The 17569-nt window shown below is 45.5% G+C and overlaps 1 protein-coding gene across 1 annotated transcript; it reads left to right on the top strand.

The window, feature by feature from the left end:
* The first annotated feature begins 822 nt into the window (after nucleotides 1-822).
* On the top strand, nucleotides 823-2504 carry LOC138676007 (uncharacterized). The gene is made up of 2 exons (XM_069764791.1): nucleotides 823-1458; nucleotides 1818-2504. The coding sequence occupies exons 1-2, from the start codon at nucleotides 1048-1050 to the stop codon at nucleotides 2346-2348; spliced, it is 942 nt and encodes a 313-aa protein (XP_069620892.1). The 5' UTR covers nucleotides 823-1047; the 3' UTR covers nucleotides 2349-2504.
* The last annotated feature ends 15065 nt before the right edge of the window (nucleotides 2505-17569 follow it).

The following is a 17569-nucleotide window of genomic DNA, read 5'->3' as shown; positions in this document are numbered from 1 at the left end:
TTACAAATTACAAAAGGAGACGCCATCTGTCATAATGGCCTGGGAGGTGGTGTGAACATTATTATAGTAATGTAATTATCACCATACTCCCAAATGCATTCCAAAGACAAAAGGTGACGCCTACATCACATTATTACATTAAAAAAGGCACCCCTTTACATTACATTACAAAAGGTGACGCCAACTGTCACGACAGCCTAGGAGGTAGGTGTGAACTTTACATAAGGGCGTATTTACAATGCATCACTATTACAAAAGAAGACCCCTTTAAATCACATTATTACATTACAAAAGGTGACGCCATAACGTTATAGATTTCAAATGGCTTTGTTGTTACGTCTCACTGAGAACGCTGATAGGTCACATCGGGGTCATCTGTACCTGCGTTCCGAAATATAAACCGCGACTTTACAACTTTTCAATCACTTGTGCGTACTCTGCCATCCACGAGCATCTCGTGTGCGTCTTGGTTCGAAATCCATCGTGTTCCTTCTCCATCAACTCGTGGGCGTCTTGGCTGTAACTTTTGAGCGTCCTGTTTGTAGATCTTCAACTCTGCAGCGTTCTCAATTAGTACATCTACGGTGAGTATATCCTTGTGCTGTATTCATTTGCCATGCAGCAATACTAATTTATGTGTATAGAAATAGATGTATACTACATCTCAGCAGTGATTTTTTTTAGAGCTTTCACGTTTATAACCAAAGACGCTTTAGCGTCGTAGTATTTCCCTTTTAAGTGGTAATGCAAACGATTTTGTAGTATGGTGTGTTTCACCAACATGAAATTGGCCATTGACAAAATAGCAACCAATAGAATTTACAAATTTTTCAAAGCTCAAAATGGATAAAAATAGCCCTCATCCCATCCCCAAATGGTGGCTATGGGGAAACACACAAACGGCCCCCATCCCATCCCCTAAATGGTGGAAATAGTCCCACGGACCATCCCATACAAAAAATGACTGATAACAATAGGAACGGCATACGGCTCATCAAACTTTTAATTTTTGCTGTTTCTTAACTTTTATTTTTTTATTTTTTAAAGATGTCTACAAATGAGCAGGACTGTGTTCGGGCACTCATAGAGATGTACCGCTCCCTGCCCTGTTTGTGGAAGATAAAATCTAAGGATTATAGCAACCGTTACATGAAGAGAGAAGCGTATGAGAAGCTGGTGGCCGTCTACAGGGAGTATCATCCCACAGAGACCGTGGATGAAAACATTGTGAGGAAAAAGATCCAGGCTCTCCGCACAGTTTTCAAAAAAGAGGTCAACAAAGTGGAAAATTCTAAGAAGTCTGGGGCCGGAACTGAGGAAGTCTATGTGCCCAGGCTGTGGTATTACGACCTGATGGCATTCACTAGAGACCAAGAAATCCCTCGCCCGTGCCAGACTGTGACTAGCCTTTGTGAGCCATCGCCCGAAGATATCCTGCCTGAGTCTCCTGACGACCATGTAAGTAGCCCCAAGCTTCCCTTCTTGTAGCATGCCGTGTGTCTTGTATGTTTATGAGACTGCATGGCTTCCAGTAATAGTGAGTCACGTTGTTCATGTTTAATCCCCCTGATGATAACAGCTGCCACTTCCTGTGTCCGTAATTAACATATTGTGTCTTCCGCACATTCGTACAGTATTGCCGGCCAATGTAGTTCAGCACAGCTCTTTAACCCCTTTGTTTTTTAACCCAGGTAACTGTTCCTCCTAGGTTCCAATGGGCATAGAGGTGTTTGGGGAGGTGTGGGCTCTCTAGGGCTGTGTGGCAGAGTCGTTTGTATGTTATTTATTTTAAATTTTTCTTTTTCATGTAATTGCAGGTGCCTCTGCAACAGCGGGAAACAACGGAAGCGAACAATGTCCAGTCCCCTCAGTCCTCCAGTAGCCCGTCTGTCGAGGAGCAGACATGTCCACTGCGCCCATCTAGAAAAAGAAAATCAACAGCAGCCACACCTGTGGATCTCCTGGCAGTGGCCAACAGCATCTTGTCCAAGCACGTCACAACCAAACTCTCCCCATTCGCATCCTTGGTTGAGGAACGTTTAAACAGACTGGATGATACCCAAAGATCTCACGCGGAGAGAATAATGTTTGACGTTATGAACGCGGCAGCCGCAGGAAAACTATGCGACACATCAACATTGAGCATTGACGTCCGTCAGCCCAGTGCCCATTTTTATTGGGGACACCAACAGGAGCCCATGCACAGCACTCCTGTCCGCAGACCTGGGCCACATAATTCTCAGTTCCGGACACCACCTGCACCCCCTTCTTTTGGTGACTTATCACAAGGACCTCCTATGGCCACGCACCACTACAGTGAGATGGACACTTACTACCAAAATTTGTAGTGTTGTAGTTGAAATAAATGAGACTTGTGTTTTAGATGCTCCACAAGTAATCCCCTATGCCTTCTCCCCTGCAGGCATCCTCCTGGCACCCGGTCATTAATCCCCTATGCCTCATCAACATTAAAAAAGTATTGTAATAAAAAATAATAAAATTTTTAATACAAATTATTAAATTTTTGGTTTCTTAAATTTGTGTATGTACTACGTGTCTCTTTGGCTTGGCAATAAATGACGCCGCTGGTCAATATACTACGTTGCTGGGCAATATGCGACGGGGACATGCAAATGCTAGAATACCCAATACATTACCGTCACACATAACTATATTGTTAACGATATCGTTGCTTTTTGTGACGTAGCAACGATATCGTTAACTAAATTGTTGTGTGACAGCGTCCAGCGATCAGGCCCATGCTGGGAGATCATTGGTCGCTGGGGAAAGTACAGCACTTTTTTTGGTTGCTGAATCTCCCGCTGACATCGCTGAATCGGCGTTACACACAGCATGTGTAACGCCGATTCAGCGATGTCGTCACAAGAAACAAGGGAAACATTGGGTTACTAAGTGCAGGGCCACTCTTAGTAACGTGATGTTTACCATGGTTACCGTTGTCAATGTTAAAAAAACAAACAGTACATACATTCCCGCTGTATGGTCAAGTCCCTCGCCTTCGGCTTCTCGCACTGACTGGTGAGCGCCGTCCGGTAGTAAAGCACAGCGTTGACATCACCGTTGTACTTTACGCCCGGCGCTGAGTCAGTGCTGGAAGCTGAAGGCGAGGACATGACCATACAGCGTGAATGTAAGTATGTATTGTTATTTTTTTTTAACATTTACAACGGTAACCAGGGTAAACATCGGGTTAATAATCGCGGCCCTGCACTTAGTAACCCGATGTTTACCCTGGTTACCCGTGGACTTCTGGATCGGTGCTCGCTGGAGAGCTGTCTGTGTGACAGCTCTCCAGCGACCAAACAGCGATCGACATCATTGTCGGTATCGCTGCAGAGTCGATGAGTGTGAAGGTACCTTTAGAATATGGTGAACATCTACTAATATATATACACACACATCAGGAAATCACTAGTGCATAGGATGCTGCAGACTCACAGGTTTCATATGATTGATACAGAAGTAGAGTATGTTCATAGATATATATGTTTATTGGTATGTATTGGTATGTATGTAAAATAATAAGAAATAACAAATAGATATATCGTTATGTTCACATTTATTACAGAAAAAGGAGTATCATGGGTCATCCAAAAATTGTTAAAAATGAGCACTTTTACACAAGAGCACTTGAACCCCCAAAAAATATCATCCATAATACATGGTAAAAGTTATGCCAACAGTTACGTTACAGCTGTTGATACTGCCATGGGACAGCCCCTGGCCCATTGAAAAAGTCAGAGTACTTGTCCCTGCTATTCGTTGCATCATCACAGTACCTTCCAGAACCCAGACTTTCCAAACCACAAACCCTGTGCGCGTCTAGACGCCATTCGCCCTGGGTTACATCTCCGTTACCCTGGTCCACAGAGTCTACATACTGTGGAGGGCTGTATGCAGTGGCATCACGGCGACGTAGAAAGTTGTGGAGGACACAACAAGCAAGCACCACAGAGTCAATAGACATTAGTTTCATGTTTAGTGCTGTGTGGAAAACCCGAAATCGGTTTGCCATAATTCCGAATGCATTTTCCACAACGCGTCTAGCTCTTGAAAGTCTGTAATTAAAGATTCGTCGTTCCGGTGTCAGAGTCTTCTGGGAGAAGGGCTTCAAAAGGTTGGGATGCAGTGGGAAAGCCTCATCTCCGACAAAGACAAAGTTCATGTTTTCTGTTGTGTCACTGTTGGGCGGCAAGGCAAGTTTATTATTTTTCAAGCGTTCCCCAAAATCTGTGTGCTCCAAAACTCCTCCATCGGATACTCTCCCGTTAATCCCAACAGACACACTTATGAAATCATAGTTAGCATTTACGAGGGCCATGAGAATTATGCTGAAATATCCCTTATAGTTATAATAAAAGGAGCCAGAGTGTGGTGGTTGGGTGATGCGTACATGTTTGCCATCCAAGGCCCCACCGCAATTAGGGAACTGCCATTGCTCCTCAAATCCCCTTGAAATCTCTTTCCAGTCATCCGGGGTCTGTGGGAAAGGCATGTAACTGCGGTGTAAAACTGAGACAATAGCTTTGCATGTCTCTGGGATGATGACGCTGAGTAGGGATCGGGATATAGCTGCGCTGTAATGCAAGTCTTGCATAGACCTGCCAGTCGCCAGGAAACGCAGCGTGACAGCCAGCCTCTCATCCACAGGGACAGCTGCTCTCATCTGTGTATTTTGCCGCCTGATATAAGGTTCTACAGCTGCAAGTAGGACATTAAATGAGTCCTCCGACATTCTCAGGTAGTTACGAAAATCATGCGGGTTGTTATCCTGCAGTTCCCTTATAAGGCCCATATGGGACAATTGATTCCTCTTCTGCAGCCACTGTTTGGTCCACATGCGGCGCTGACGCTTTACACGATTGTTTCGCGCTTGAACCTCCAGCTGGTTGTGAGCTTCTACCAATAACGCGGCCGCAACAATCACAGGTACATCCGAATGAGACATGGCAACCTGAGAAAGGAAAAAAGAAAAAAAAATTACTACATATCATTTTCAAAACTTACACAAGACATCCAATACTGTAATGCATTCTCCGTTGCGTCACCGATGCTGCACCATTTGACAAAAATGTTAACATAGGATGTAAGGTACTATATATATATATATATATAAATATATATATATATATATATACATACATACACACACATATATATACATACACAGAGATATACATGGCTAATTGTAAGCAACGTTAACACAACAGCCATACCCCATAGATACCCTCCATTAAATGTACCATCCACTGAAACAAACAGGACGATGAGCGCTGCTGATTTATAACGGGAACGCCAAATAGTGACTTCTGGAGCCGGCGTCACACCCGCGACGGTGTGCATAAATGGAGACGCTATAGCGTTGCGAATCGCGCGCCAGAACGGCAGAATCAAGGACCTCCTCTGGGCGTGGCTGGGTGGTGCCATACAGCGTCTCTCTTGCTAAAATGGCGGCGAGACAGCGATGTCCTCCTTTGGGGCAGACAGAGGTCCGCTTTTTTGTTAAAAAAATGGATGCCATGGACTATGAGGGCCGGGAGAGTCGCCCAGCACACCCAAATCTACACAAGAATGAGGTGTTGCGCCACATTGCCCAGAAGATGGAGCGGAGGTTCGGCATCCGGCGCAGTGCGCTGCAGCTGCGCAAAAAGTGGGCCGACCTCCGGTACAAACAGCCACTTTATCTGGCAACGTTGCGGGCAGAGACCAGGCAAGGCAAGTAACAGTATAGTGTAATTGGGAGACACACAGTATCGGGAGGGGGGAATAGGGACACTCGCACTGCCGTGTGGCGCTTCCCACCTTCTATATATGTACCTCGATTTGGGGAGTTAAATTTAAATTTTATTCCTTTATGCCACTGGCCTAGGTTTGTTATTTGTGGGGGTGTCTGAAGCTCTGTACTTTGGTGTGTAAACATTGTGTTTCTTTATTTTTTGTGTATAGAGAGACAACGCCAGCAGAGGACTACAGCGGCCAGCAGCGTACGCCCACAGCCAGGGCCGTCACGTAAGTTACCCCTCATGTCTGGCAATTGCGATGGCGCCTACTTAATTTTTTATTTAAGTCTACAGCTCTGTACTTCTGGTGTCTAAACCTTGCGTGTCTTTTTTTGGGGTGTAGAGAGACGCCGCCGGCAGAGGACAGCACCCACTGCAGCCAGCAGTACAGCGGCTAGCAGCGGAAGCCCACAGCCAGTGTCGTCACGTAAGTTAACCACCCTTTTTTAGAATTTAATGACGCCATACGGGCCATTAGTAGGGAGGTTAAATATTGTGTACATTACAGGTGCAGTAACCCCACCGCAGGCCACAACCCCGCCCTTTCAACACCCATCTTCCTCCCCCGGGTCGGCGTCATTCTCTCCAGCAACAAGCATTCGTAAGTGACAAAACCAGCGAGCGCTTCACCACAGTGAGTTCAATTGTTAACCAGATATGTATTTGCTTCCTTTCAGCAGCAGGAGCTGTGGCCCGAGCCAGGGGATGGGTGGTCAGCAGCTCCGCGGATGAGCAACAGGCGTCCCTTTTCCGTAAGTATTGAGAAAGTGGGAGGGGGTTATCGGTGGGATGTCACATTTGACAACGACTAAATGGACCCTAAAACATTGAACCTAAAAAATGCCCTCTGGGGCAGTACAAAATTGAGTGTGTAGTTAAAAGTACCATTTTACAATAAACGATTTACTAACGATCATTACCAGCTATACGACCTGGTCGTGATCGTTGGTAAGTCACTGTGTGGTCGCTGGGTCGCTGTCACACAGAACGATTGCGTTAACAATATCGTTGCAACTTCACAGAAATCAAAGATCTCGTTACAAAAATCGTTATTTTTGACGGTACCTTAAATTGCTGGTTATGTAAACACATGCCACCGTTGCAGCTTAATCACTGTCCATTCTCCAACCTCTTCTATCACAGAACCGGACACCGTGAGAGAGCTGCTGGCCAAGCAAGACCGCCTGGAGCGGACAGCAGCGCTCATGCTGCAACAAGTACAGCAACATGGCCGCACGCTGCGACACCTCTTGAGGCGTGGGAGGTTCTGATTTTTTTTTTTTCTTTCATTGTTTGGGATATTGTTCTGTTACTTGTTATTTTTCAGTTAACAACATAAAAAAAGTTTGATTTGACACAATTATGTTTGGTTTATTGTGTCTATAGCCGCCGGCAACACACCGTGCGCCAAGAAACGTCGCCACACACACTTTTTGGCCCACATAATATCTCCAGTAGTTAAAAATAAAAAGACTGCAGCTTGGTGTGTCTGTAGTATACAGATATGAGGTGGGCCAAAAATATTACATGCATCTCCATAATCACACAAATTGAGGGGACAATGGTTGTCACACGGTACATATCTATGCTCACCTGCCAGGTGTCAGAAATAGTGAATTCATGAGCCTGTATATGTTTATCATGAATTCATTTTTTCTGACACCGTACTTGATGAATATAGATAGCGTGACAGTGATTGTCTCTTGATCAAAAAAAAATAAGGTCAGTTTGTGGAAAAAAAAAAAAATTAGTTTACCAGTTTTGAGCTGTTTTTATTTACTTGTGGAGCAGGCCAGGGACAGCTAAGCCAAGGTAGACACAAAAGAGTTGGTTGGCCTTACCATATAGTTTGCGCAAAAAATGCTACACAGCGCCAAAGAGTTTGCAAACTGCATCCGAAAGTGCCTCCATCTTGTGTGTCCGCTTACCAGATGCACAAGATAGCTGCCAGATATGTTTTATACATTACTATACCATATACTTAGATAAGCATTGCGTCTAGCATTACTACATAGCCATTACTATACAGAAAAAAAAAAAAAAAAAAAATTGAACATACCGTTGATGAGCAATAAAAGAACCGATGAAAACGCCGGCAGTGGAGTACGGCGTTCCGAACAGAACGTTCACGGTAGAAGAGGATAGTAGCTGGAGAAGGATCGTTCCGGACAGGACGCTAGAAATGCAGAAAAACATGCATATGCAGCTCTCGAACAATGTGAATCAATCGCTGTAGAGTCGCGGTTTATATTCTGGGACGCCGGGACGTCACATCCTGGGTGACACCTATCTGGGTGTCACCCACCTGGGCGACACCTATCTGACTACGCTGCCAATTCATCGGATCGTTTACACCACTGCTGTTTGACGTGAAGCAAGCAACCAGCGACAACGATCCGTGAGTCGCTGTTACGTCACTGTATCGCTCCGGCATCGTTCGAACGTTGGTGTGTTTGACGTCTCTACAGCGATCTAAACAGCGACGCTCCAGCGATCGCCTTTTGGTCGTATCGTTGTCTATATCGCTGCAGCGTCGCTCAGTGTGAAGGTACCTTTACTTGTCCATCCATCAGGAACAAACAGCTTCCCCACTGGACAACGGTCAGGTTTTTCAGCCTGAAATTCCTGAAGCACCCGCCGCAAATCAGGGGAAATGGCAGAAAGAATCACCCCTTCCTTAAGAATGCCAACCGGCTCACGGACTCCAGGAGAATCAGGCAAAAACCTCCTAGAGAGGGCATCAGCCTTAACATTCTTAGATCCCGGAAGATATGAGACCACAAAATCAAAACGGGAGAAAAACAGGGACCATCGAGCCTGTCTAGGGTTCAGCTGCTTGGCCGACTCGAGGTAAATCAGATTCTTATGATCAGTCAAGACCACAACGCGGTGCTTGGCTTCCTCAAGCCAATGTCGCCACTCCTCAAATGCCCACTTCATAGCAAACAATTCACGATTGCCGACGTCATAATTGCGCTCTGCAGGCGAAAACTTTCTGGAAAAAAAAGCACACAGTTTCATCAAAGAACCATCAGAATTCCTCTGAGACAAAACGGCCCTTGCCCCAATCTCAGAAGCGTCAACCTCAACCTGAAAAGGAAGAGAAACATCCGGCTGACGCAACACAGGGGCAGAAGTAAATCGGCGTTTAAGCTCCTGAAAGGCCTCAACAGCCGCAGAGGACCAATTCGTCACATCAGCGCCTTTCTTCGTAAAATCAGTAAGGGGCTTAACCACACTGGAAAAGTTGGCAATGAAACGGCGATAGAAATTAGCAAAGCCCAAAAATTTCTGAAGGCTCTTCACAGATGTGGGTTGAATCCAGTCATGAATGGCTTGGACCTTAACAGGATCCATTTCCATAGACGAGGGAGAAAAAATAAAACCCAAAAAAGAAACCTTCTGAACTCCGAATAGGCACTTAGACCCCTTCACAAATAAAGCATTATCACGAAGGATCTGGAATACCATCCTGACCTGCTTCACATGAGACTCCCAATCATCGGAAAAAATCAAAATATCATCCAAATATACAACCATGAATTTATCAAGATAATTGCGGAAAATATCATGCATAAAGGATTGGAACACAGATGGAGCATTAGAGAGCCCAAATGGCATCACAAGATATTGAAAATGGCCTTCGGGCGTATTAAATGCAGTTTTCCATTCGTCACCCTGTTTAATACGAACAAGATTATATGCCTCCCGAAGGTCAATCTTAGTAAACCAACTAGCCCCCTTAATCCGAGCAAACAAATCAGAAAGCAAAGGCAAGGGGTATTGGAATTTGACCGTGATCTTATTAAGAAGACGATAATCTATACAGGGTCTCAAGGAGCCATCCTTCTTAGCAACAAAAAAGAAACCCGCTCCCAATGGTGACGAAGACGGCCGAATATGCCCCTTTTCCAAAGACTCCTTAACATAACTCCGCAAGGCGGCATGCTCTGGCACAGACAGATTGAAAAGTCGGCCCTTAGGGAACTTGCAGCTAGGAATCAAGTCAATAGCACAATCACAGTCCCTGTGCGGTGGAAGGGAACTGGACTTGGGCTCATCAAATACATCCTGGAAATCTGACAAAAACTCAGGGACCTCAGAAGAGGGGGAAGAGGAAATTGACATCAAAGGAACATCACTATGTACCCCTTGACAACCTAAACTAGTCACAGACATAGTTTTCCAATCCAGCAACGGATTATGTTCCTGTAACCATGGAAAACCCAGTACAACAACATCATGCAGGTTATGCAACACCAGAAAACGGCAATCTTCCTGATGTGCTGGAGCCATGTACATGGTCATCTGCGTCCAGTACTGAGGTTTATCCTAGGCCAATGGTGTAGCATCAATGCCCCTCAAAGGAATAAGGCTCTGCAAAGGCTGCAAGGAAAAACCACAGCGCCTGGCGAATTCTAAGTCCATTAAGTTCAGGGCAGCGCCTGAATCCACAAATGCCATGACAGAAAAGGACGATAATGAGCAAATCAGGGTCACAGATAAGAGAAATTTAGGCTGTACAGTACTGATGGTAACAGACCTAGCGACCCTCTTAGTACGCTTAGGGCAATCAGAAATAACATGAGCAGAATCACCACAGTAAAAACACAGCCTATTCTGACGTCTGAATTCCTGCCGTTGTGTTCTAGTCAAAATCCTATCACATTGCATAGGCTCAGGACTCTGCTCAGAGGACACTGCCATATGGTGCACAGCTTTGCGCTCGCGCAGACGCCGATCAATCTGAATGGCTAGAGACATAGATTCGCTCAAACCAGCAGGCGTAGGGAAGCCCACCATAACATCTTTAAGGGCTTCAGAAAGACCTTTTCTGAAAATTGCAGCCAGAGCATCCTCATTCCATTTAGTGAGCACAGACCATTTTCTAAATTTCTGGCAGTATAATTCTGCAGCTTCCTGACCTTGACACAGGGCCAACAGGGTTTTTTCTGCATGATCCACAGAATTAGGTTCGTCATACAATAATCCGAGCGCTTGAAAAAATGCGTCTACATTCAGCAATGCCGGATCCCCTGATTCAAGGGAGAATGCCCAGTCCTGAGGGTCACCACGCAGCAGGGATATGATGATTTTAACTTGCTGAATGGGATCACCAGAAGAACTGGGTTTCAAAGCAAAAAACAATTTGCAGCTATTTTTAAAGTTCAAAAACTTGGATCTGTCCCCAAAAACAAATCAGGAGTAGGAATTTTAGGCTCTAAAGCCGGAGTGTGGACAACATAATCTTGGATACTCTACTCTTGCAGCAAGTTGATCCACACGAGAAAACAAACCCTGAACATCCATGCCGGCGCCAAAATCCTGCACCACCCAGAGATCAAGAGGAAAAAAAAGACAAAACAGAGTGCAGAAAAAAAAATGGCTCAGAATTTTTTTTCCCTTCTTTTGAGATACAGTTAATTCATTTTTGGCCACTTGTACTGTTATGAACTGGTGGTTTAGGAGCAACAAGGGACGAGCTCTGAAGGAGGTGGTACCTGTACTGACCGCAGTTCCTAAGCTCAAACAACACTAGAAGGAGCCGTGGGATGTTCCTGTCAATCCCTAGCCACCTCGTCACAGCCTAAGATCTAACTACCCCTAAAGATAGAAACAGGAAAGCTATCTTGCCTCAGAGAAAATCCCCAAAGGATAGATAGCCCCCCACAAATAATGACTGTGAGTGGAGAGGGAAAAGACATACATAGAATGAAACCAGGATGTAGCAAAGGAGGCCAGTCTAGCTAGATAGATAGGACAGGACAGAATACTGTGCGATCAGTATTAAAAACTAGAAAAATCTACACAGAGTTTACAAAAATCTCCACACCTGACTAAAGGTGTGGAGGGTAAATCTGCTTCCCAGAGCTTCCAGCTAAACTGAATAAATCATACTGACAAGCTGGACAAAAACATAGAATGTACAGAACAATTAAGTCCACTACATGTGGACAGAAAAGAGCAAAGCAAGGACTTATCTTTGCTGAACTGGTCAGGATATCAGGGAAATCCAAGCAGAGATGTGAATCCAACCAGGAACCATTGCCAAGTGGCACTGGCTGAAGGGAAGAGCCAGGCATAAAAGCCGAGCAGAAAGACAATCAGTGGAAGCAGCTGCAGACTGCTAAATCCAAGGAGCAGCCATTCCACTTAAAACCACCAGAGGGAGCCCAAGAGCAGAACTCACAAAAGTGCCACTTACAACCACCGGAGGGAGCCCAAGAGCGGAATTCACAACACACACCTGAAAAGCTCTGCACACACCCGAACAGTCCCGCACACACCTGAACAGTCCCGCACACACCCGAACAGTCCCGCACACACCCGAACAGCCCCGCACACACCCGAACAGCCCCGCACCCACCTGCACAGTCCCGCACACACCCAAACTGTCCCGTACACACCCGAAAAGCCCCGCACACACCTGAACATCCCTGCACACACCCTAACAGCCCCTCACACACCCAAACAGTCCCGCACACACCCAAACAGCCCCGCACACACCCGAACAGTACCACACACACCCGAACAGTTCCACACACCCGAACAGCCCTGCACACACCCGAACAGCCCTGCACACACCCGAACAGTCCCGCACACACCTGAACAGCCACACACACACCCGAACAGCCAGGCACACACCTGCACACACCCAAACAGTCCCGCACACACCCCAAAAGCCCTGCACACACCCGAACAGTCCCACACATACCCGAACAGCCCCGAACACACCCGAACAGCCCTGCACACACCCGAACAGCCCCGCACACACCTGAACAGTCCCACACACACCCGAACAGCCCCACACACACCTGAACAGTCCCGCACACACCCGAACAGCTAGGCACACACCCGCACACACCCGAACAGCCCCGCACACACTCAAACAGTCCCACACACACCCAAACAGCCCAGCACACACCCGAACAGTCCCGCACACACCCGAACAGCCCCGCACACACCCGAACAGTCCCGCACACACCCGAACAGTCCCACACCACACCTGAACACCCCTGCACACACCCGAACAGCCCTGCACACACCCGAACAGTCCCGCACACACCCGAACAGTTCGCACACACCTGAACAGCCCGGCACACACCCGAACAGCTAGGCACACACCCGCACACACCCGAACAGCCCCGCACACACCCGAACAGTCCCACACACACCGAAACAGCCCAGCACACACCCGAACAGTCCCGCACACACCCGAACAGCCCCGCACACACCCCGCACACACCCGAACAGTCCCGCACACACCCGAACAGTCCCGCACACACTCTAACAGCCGCGCACACACCCGAACAGTCCCGCACACACCCGAACAGTCCCGCACACACCCGAACAGCCCCGCACACACCCGAACAGTCCCGCACACACCCGAACAGTCCCACACCACACCCGAACACCCCTGCACACACCCGAACAGCCCTGCACACACCCGAACAGTCCCGCACACACCCGAACAGTTCGCACACACCTGAACAGCCCGGCACACACCCGAACAGCCCTGCACACACCTGCACACACCCAAACAATCCCGCACACACCCGCACAGCCCCGCACACACCCGCACAGCCCCACACACAACCGAACAGCCCCGCTCACACCTAAACAGTCTCGCACACATCTGATCAGCCAGGCACACACCTGCACATTCCCGCACACACCCGAACAGTCCCGCACACACCCAAACAGTCCCACACAGGCCCCAACAGTCCCGTACACACCCGGACAGTCTACAGACCCAGCACACACACACTTATACTCACACAGTCACCGCCCACACACTTCCCTCTTCTCGAACTGCACCATTTCTTGGACCCACATCCGCAGCAAAACTGCAGATCTTTTTTACATCTGCGGTTCTGCTGCGGATGTGCCCGACTCAATGCAAGTCTAAGGCTGCCGTCACACTAGGAGTATTTGGTCAGTATTTTACCTCAGTATTTGTAAGCCAAAACCAGGAGTGGGTGATAAATGCTGAAGTGGTGCATATGTTTCTATTATACTTTTCCTCTATTTGTTCCACTACTGGTTTTGGCTACACATACTGATGTAAAATACTGACCAGATACTGCTAGTGTGACGGCAGCCTAAGGATGCAGAAACGCTGCAGTTCGGCACAAAAGAAGTGACATGCTGCGGAAAAAAAGCTGCGTTTTGGTGCGGCTTTTTCCGCAGCATGTGCACAACAAGACTGCGGCTCCCATAGGCTTACATTGGTTGTGCACTACACTACGGATTTGCTGCAATTCTGTGTGGCAAAAAATGCTGCGGATCTGGAATCAAATTCGCAACGTGTGCACACAGCCTTAGCATTTAGTGAACCTAGCAAAAAAGCCAAGCAAAAACAAGTGTTGGATTGCACTTTTTTTTCAATTTCATCGCACTTTGAATTTTTTTCACATTTTCTGTTACACAACACGGTAAAACCAATGGTGTCGTTCAAAAGAAGAACTTGTCCCCCAAAGACAAGCCCTCACATGGACATATTGACAGAAAAATCATGGCTCTGGGAAGGAGGGGAGCGATAAATGAAAAAAGCTCCAGGGGTGAAGGGGTTTAGAAACATGGATATGGACATATCTATGGAAATAGATATAGATATATCTCTGTATGTATCTATTCATCCCATATCTATTATCTATCTTTCTATCTATCTATCTATCTATCTATCTATCTATCTATCTATCTATCTACCTATCTGTGTGTAATGGAGTGTGGGTTGGACAAATGTAAAAGAGGAGGTTGGACAAGAAATTACATCACAAATCTTTTTGAAGATAGAGGAGGGAGGGAGTTTGGGTGTGTTTTGGAGTGGGTGTGGTAGGTTCGGGCTTAAAGGCCAGGGCAATGCATCATGGAACTTGTAGTATTAGAGCACAATAAGCCAGGAGAAAGGAAGTTGTCGATTAACCCCATGAGAGCTGGATCCAGCACTGAAGATGTGCTGCTACAGCATGATAAAAGGTAATATTGCTAAAATAAACACAATGGATGTTTTCAATGGCACATAATAGCAAGATTTATGGAAAAAAAAGTTATTGTAGTGGACAACTTCATTAACTTAAAATACAAAAATATGTTGCATAACATTGGTGAATGAAGTTGTGGTGCTATTAGAGTCATATTTAAAATTTTGTGTGACTTCCATGAGCTTGAAGGATTGCATCCATGCAGTTCAACAATGATTCATACAATTTATTAATGAAGTCATCAGGAATAGCAAAAAATGTAGTCTTACATGCCTCCCAGAGTTCATCTAGATTCTTTGGTTTTGTCTTCCAAGCTTCCTCTTTCATCCTACCGCAAACATGCTCAATGATGTTCATGTCTAATGACTGGGCTGGCAAGTCCTTGAGCATGTTGATCTTTTTTGCCTGGAGGAACTTTGTTGTAGAGATGGATGTATGAGATGGAGCACCATCATGCTACAGAATTTGACCCCTTTTATGATTTGGAATATAAGAGGTAGTTAATACTTCTTGATATTTTAGGCTATTGATATTGCCATCCACCTTGTAAATGTTTCACACACCCCCATACTGTTTATAATGTTTGTTTATTTTTTTTTTATATAGCGCTAACATATTCCGCAGCACTTTGCACACATTATCATTACTGTCCCCAATGGGGCTCACAATCTAAATACTAAATGTAACCCCAGACCATGATCTTTCCACCACCAAATTTAACTGTTTTCTGGGTGTATTTTAGATCCATACGGGATCCAGTAGGTCTCCTACAGTATTTGGGTAGTTAAAACATAAGTTTTACTGAATTATATTAAAAATATTACTAAATATATATAAAACAAGGGCAGTGACAAAGTGCTAAGTGCAAAAAAATGTGAAAACAATGTGGCAGTATAAAAGGTACCACTAAATGAATATATGGAAGCTTCTTCCCTTACTTCCAGAGTATCCCCAAGAGATTATCTCATTAAACGGGCTTCCTAATGAGATACTTAAATATTCAAATTCCTAAGAAATCTTAAGCTGATTACATATACCACGATATTTGTGTTATATTAGGTATATACCCGGTATGCCGTAATAACCTGGATATATTACACCATTTAGATGCACACGTCACCCAAGAAACTACAGTGGGGCAAAAAAGTATTTAGTCAGTCAGCAATAGTGCAAGTTCCACCACTTAAAAAGATGAGAGGCGTCTGTAATTTACATCATAGGTAGACCTCAACTATGGGAGACAAACTGAGAAAAAAAAATCCAGAAAATCACATTGTCTGTTTTTTTTATCATTTTTTTTGCATATTATGGTGGAAAATAAGTATTTGGTCAGAAACAAACAATCAAGATTTCTGGCTCTCACAGACCTGTAACTTCTTCTTTAAGAGTCTCCTCTTTCCTCCACTCATTACCTGTAGTAATGGCACCTGTTTAAACTTGTTATCAGTATAAAAAGACACCTGTGCACACCCTCAAACAGTCTGACTCCAAACTCCACTATGGTGAAGACCAAAGAGCTGTCAAAGGACACCAGAAACAAAATTGTAGCCCTGCACCAGGCTGGGAAGACTGAATCTGCAATAGCCAACCAGCTTGGAGTGAAGAAATCAATAGTGGGAGCAATAATTAGAAAATTGAAGACATAGAAGACCACTGATAATGTCCCTCGATCTGGGGCTCCACGCAAAATCCCACCCCGTGGTGTCAGAATGATCACAAAAACGGTGAGCAAAAATCCCAGAACCACGCGGGGGGACCTAGTGAATGAACTGCAGAGAGCTGGGACCAATGTAACAAGGCCTACCATAAGTAACACACTACGCCACCATGGACTCAGATCCTGCAGTGCCAGACGTGTCCCACTGCTTAAGCCAGTACATGTCCGGGCCCGTCTGAAGTTTGCTAGAGAGCATTTGGATGATCCAGAGGAGTTTTGGGAGAATGTCCTATGGTCTGATGAAACCAAACTGGAACTGTTTGGTAGAAACACAACTTGTCGTGTTTGGAGGAAAAAGAATACTGAGTTGCATCCATCAAACACCATACCTACTGTAAAGCATGGTGGTGGAAACATCATGCTTTGGGGCTGTTTCTTTGCAAAGGGGCCAGGACGACTGATCCGGGTACATGAAAGAATGAATGGGGCCATGTATCGTGAGATTTTGAGTGCAAACCTCCTTCCATCAGCAAGGGCATTGAAGATGAAACGTGGCTGGGTCTTTCAACATGACAATGATCCAAAGCACACCGCCAGGGCAACGAAGGAGTGGCTTTGTAAGAAGCATTTCAAGGTCCTGGAGTGGCCTAGCCAGTCTCCAGATCTCAACCCTATAGAAAACCTTTGGAGGGAGTTGAAAGTCCGTGTTGCCAAGCGAAAAGCCAAAAACATCACTGCTCTAGAGGAGATCTGCATGGAGGAATGGGCCAACATACCAACAACAGTGTGTGGCAACCTTGTGAAGACTTACAGAAAACGTTTGACCTCTGTCATTGCCAACAAAGGATATATTACAAAGTATTGAGATGAAATTTTGTTTCTGACCAAATACTTATTTTCCACCATAATATGCAAATAAAATGTTAAAAAAACAGACAATGTGATTTTCTGGATTTTTTTTTCTCAGTTTGTCTCCTATAGTTGAGGTCTACCTATGATGTAAATTACAGACGCCTCTCATCTTTTTAAGTGGTGGAACTTGCACTATTGCTGACTGACTAAATACTTTTTTGCCCCACTGTACATCTTTTATCCTGGTAAATCAACACAATATGATGTGGGACAGA

The sequence above is a fragment of the Ranitomeya imitator genome, chromosome 4 (assembly GCF_032444005.1).
Source record: "Ranitomeya imitator isolate aRanImi1 chromosome 4, aRanImi1.pri, whole genome shotgun sequence".
NCBI lineage: Eukaryota > Metazoa > Chordata > Amphibia > Anura > Dendrobatidae > Ranitomeya > Ranitomeya imitator.
This window is presented reverse-complemented; position numbering and strand designations above follow the sequence as displayed.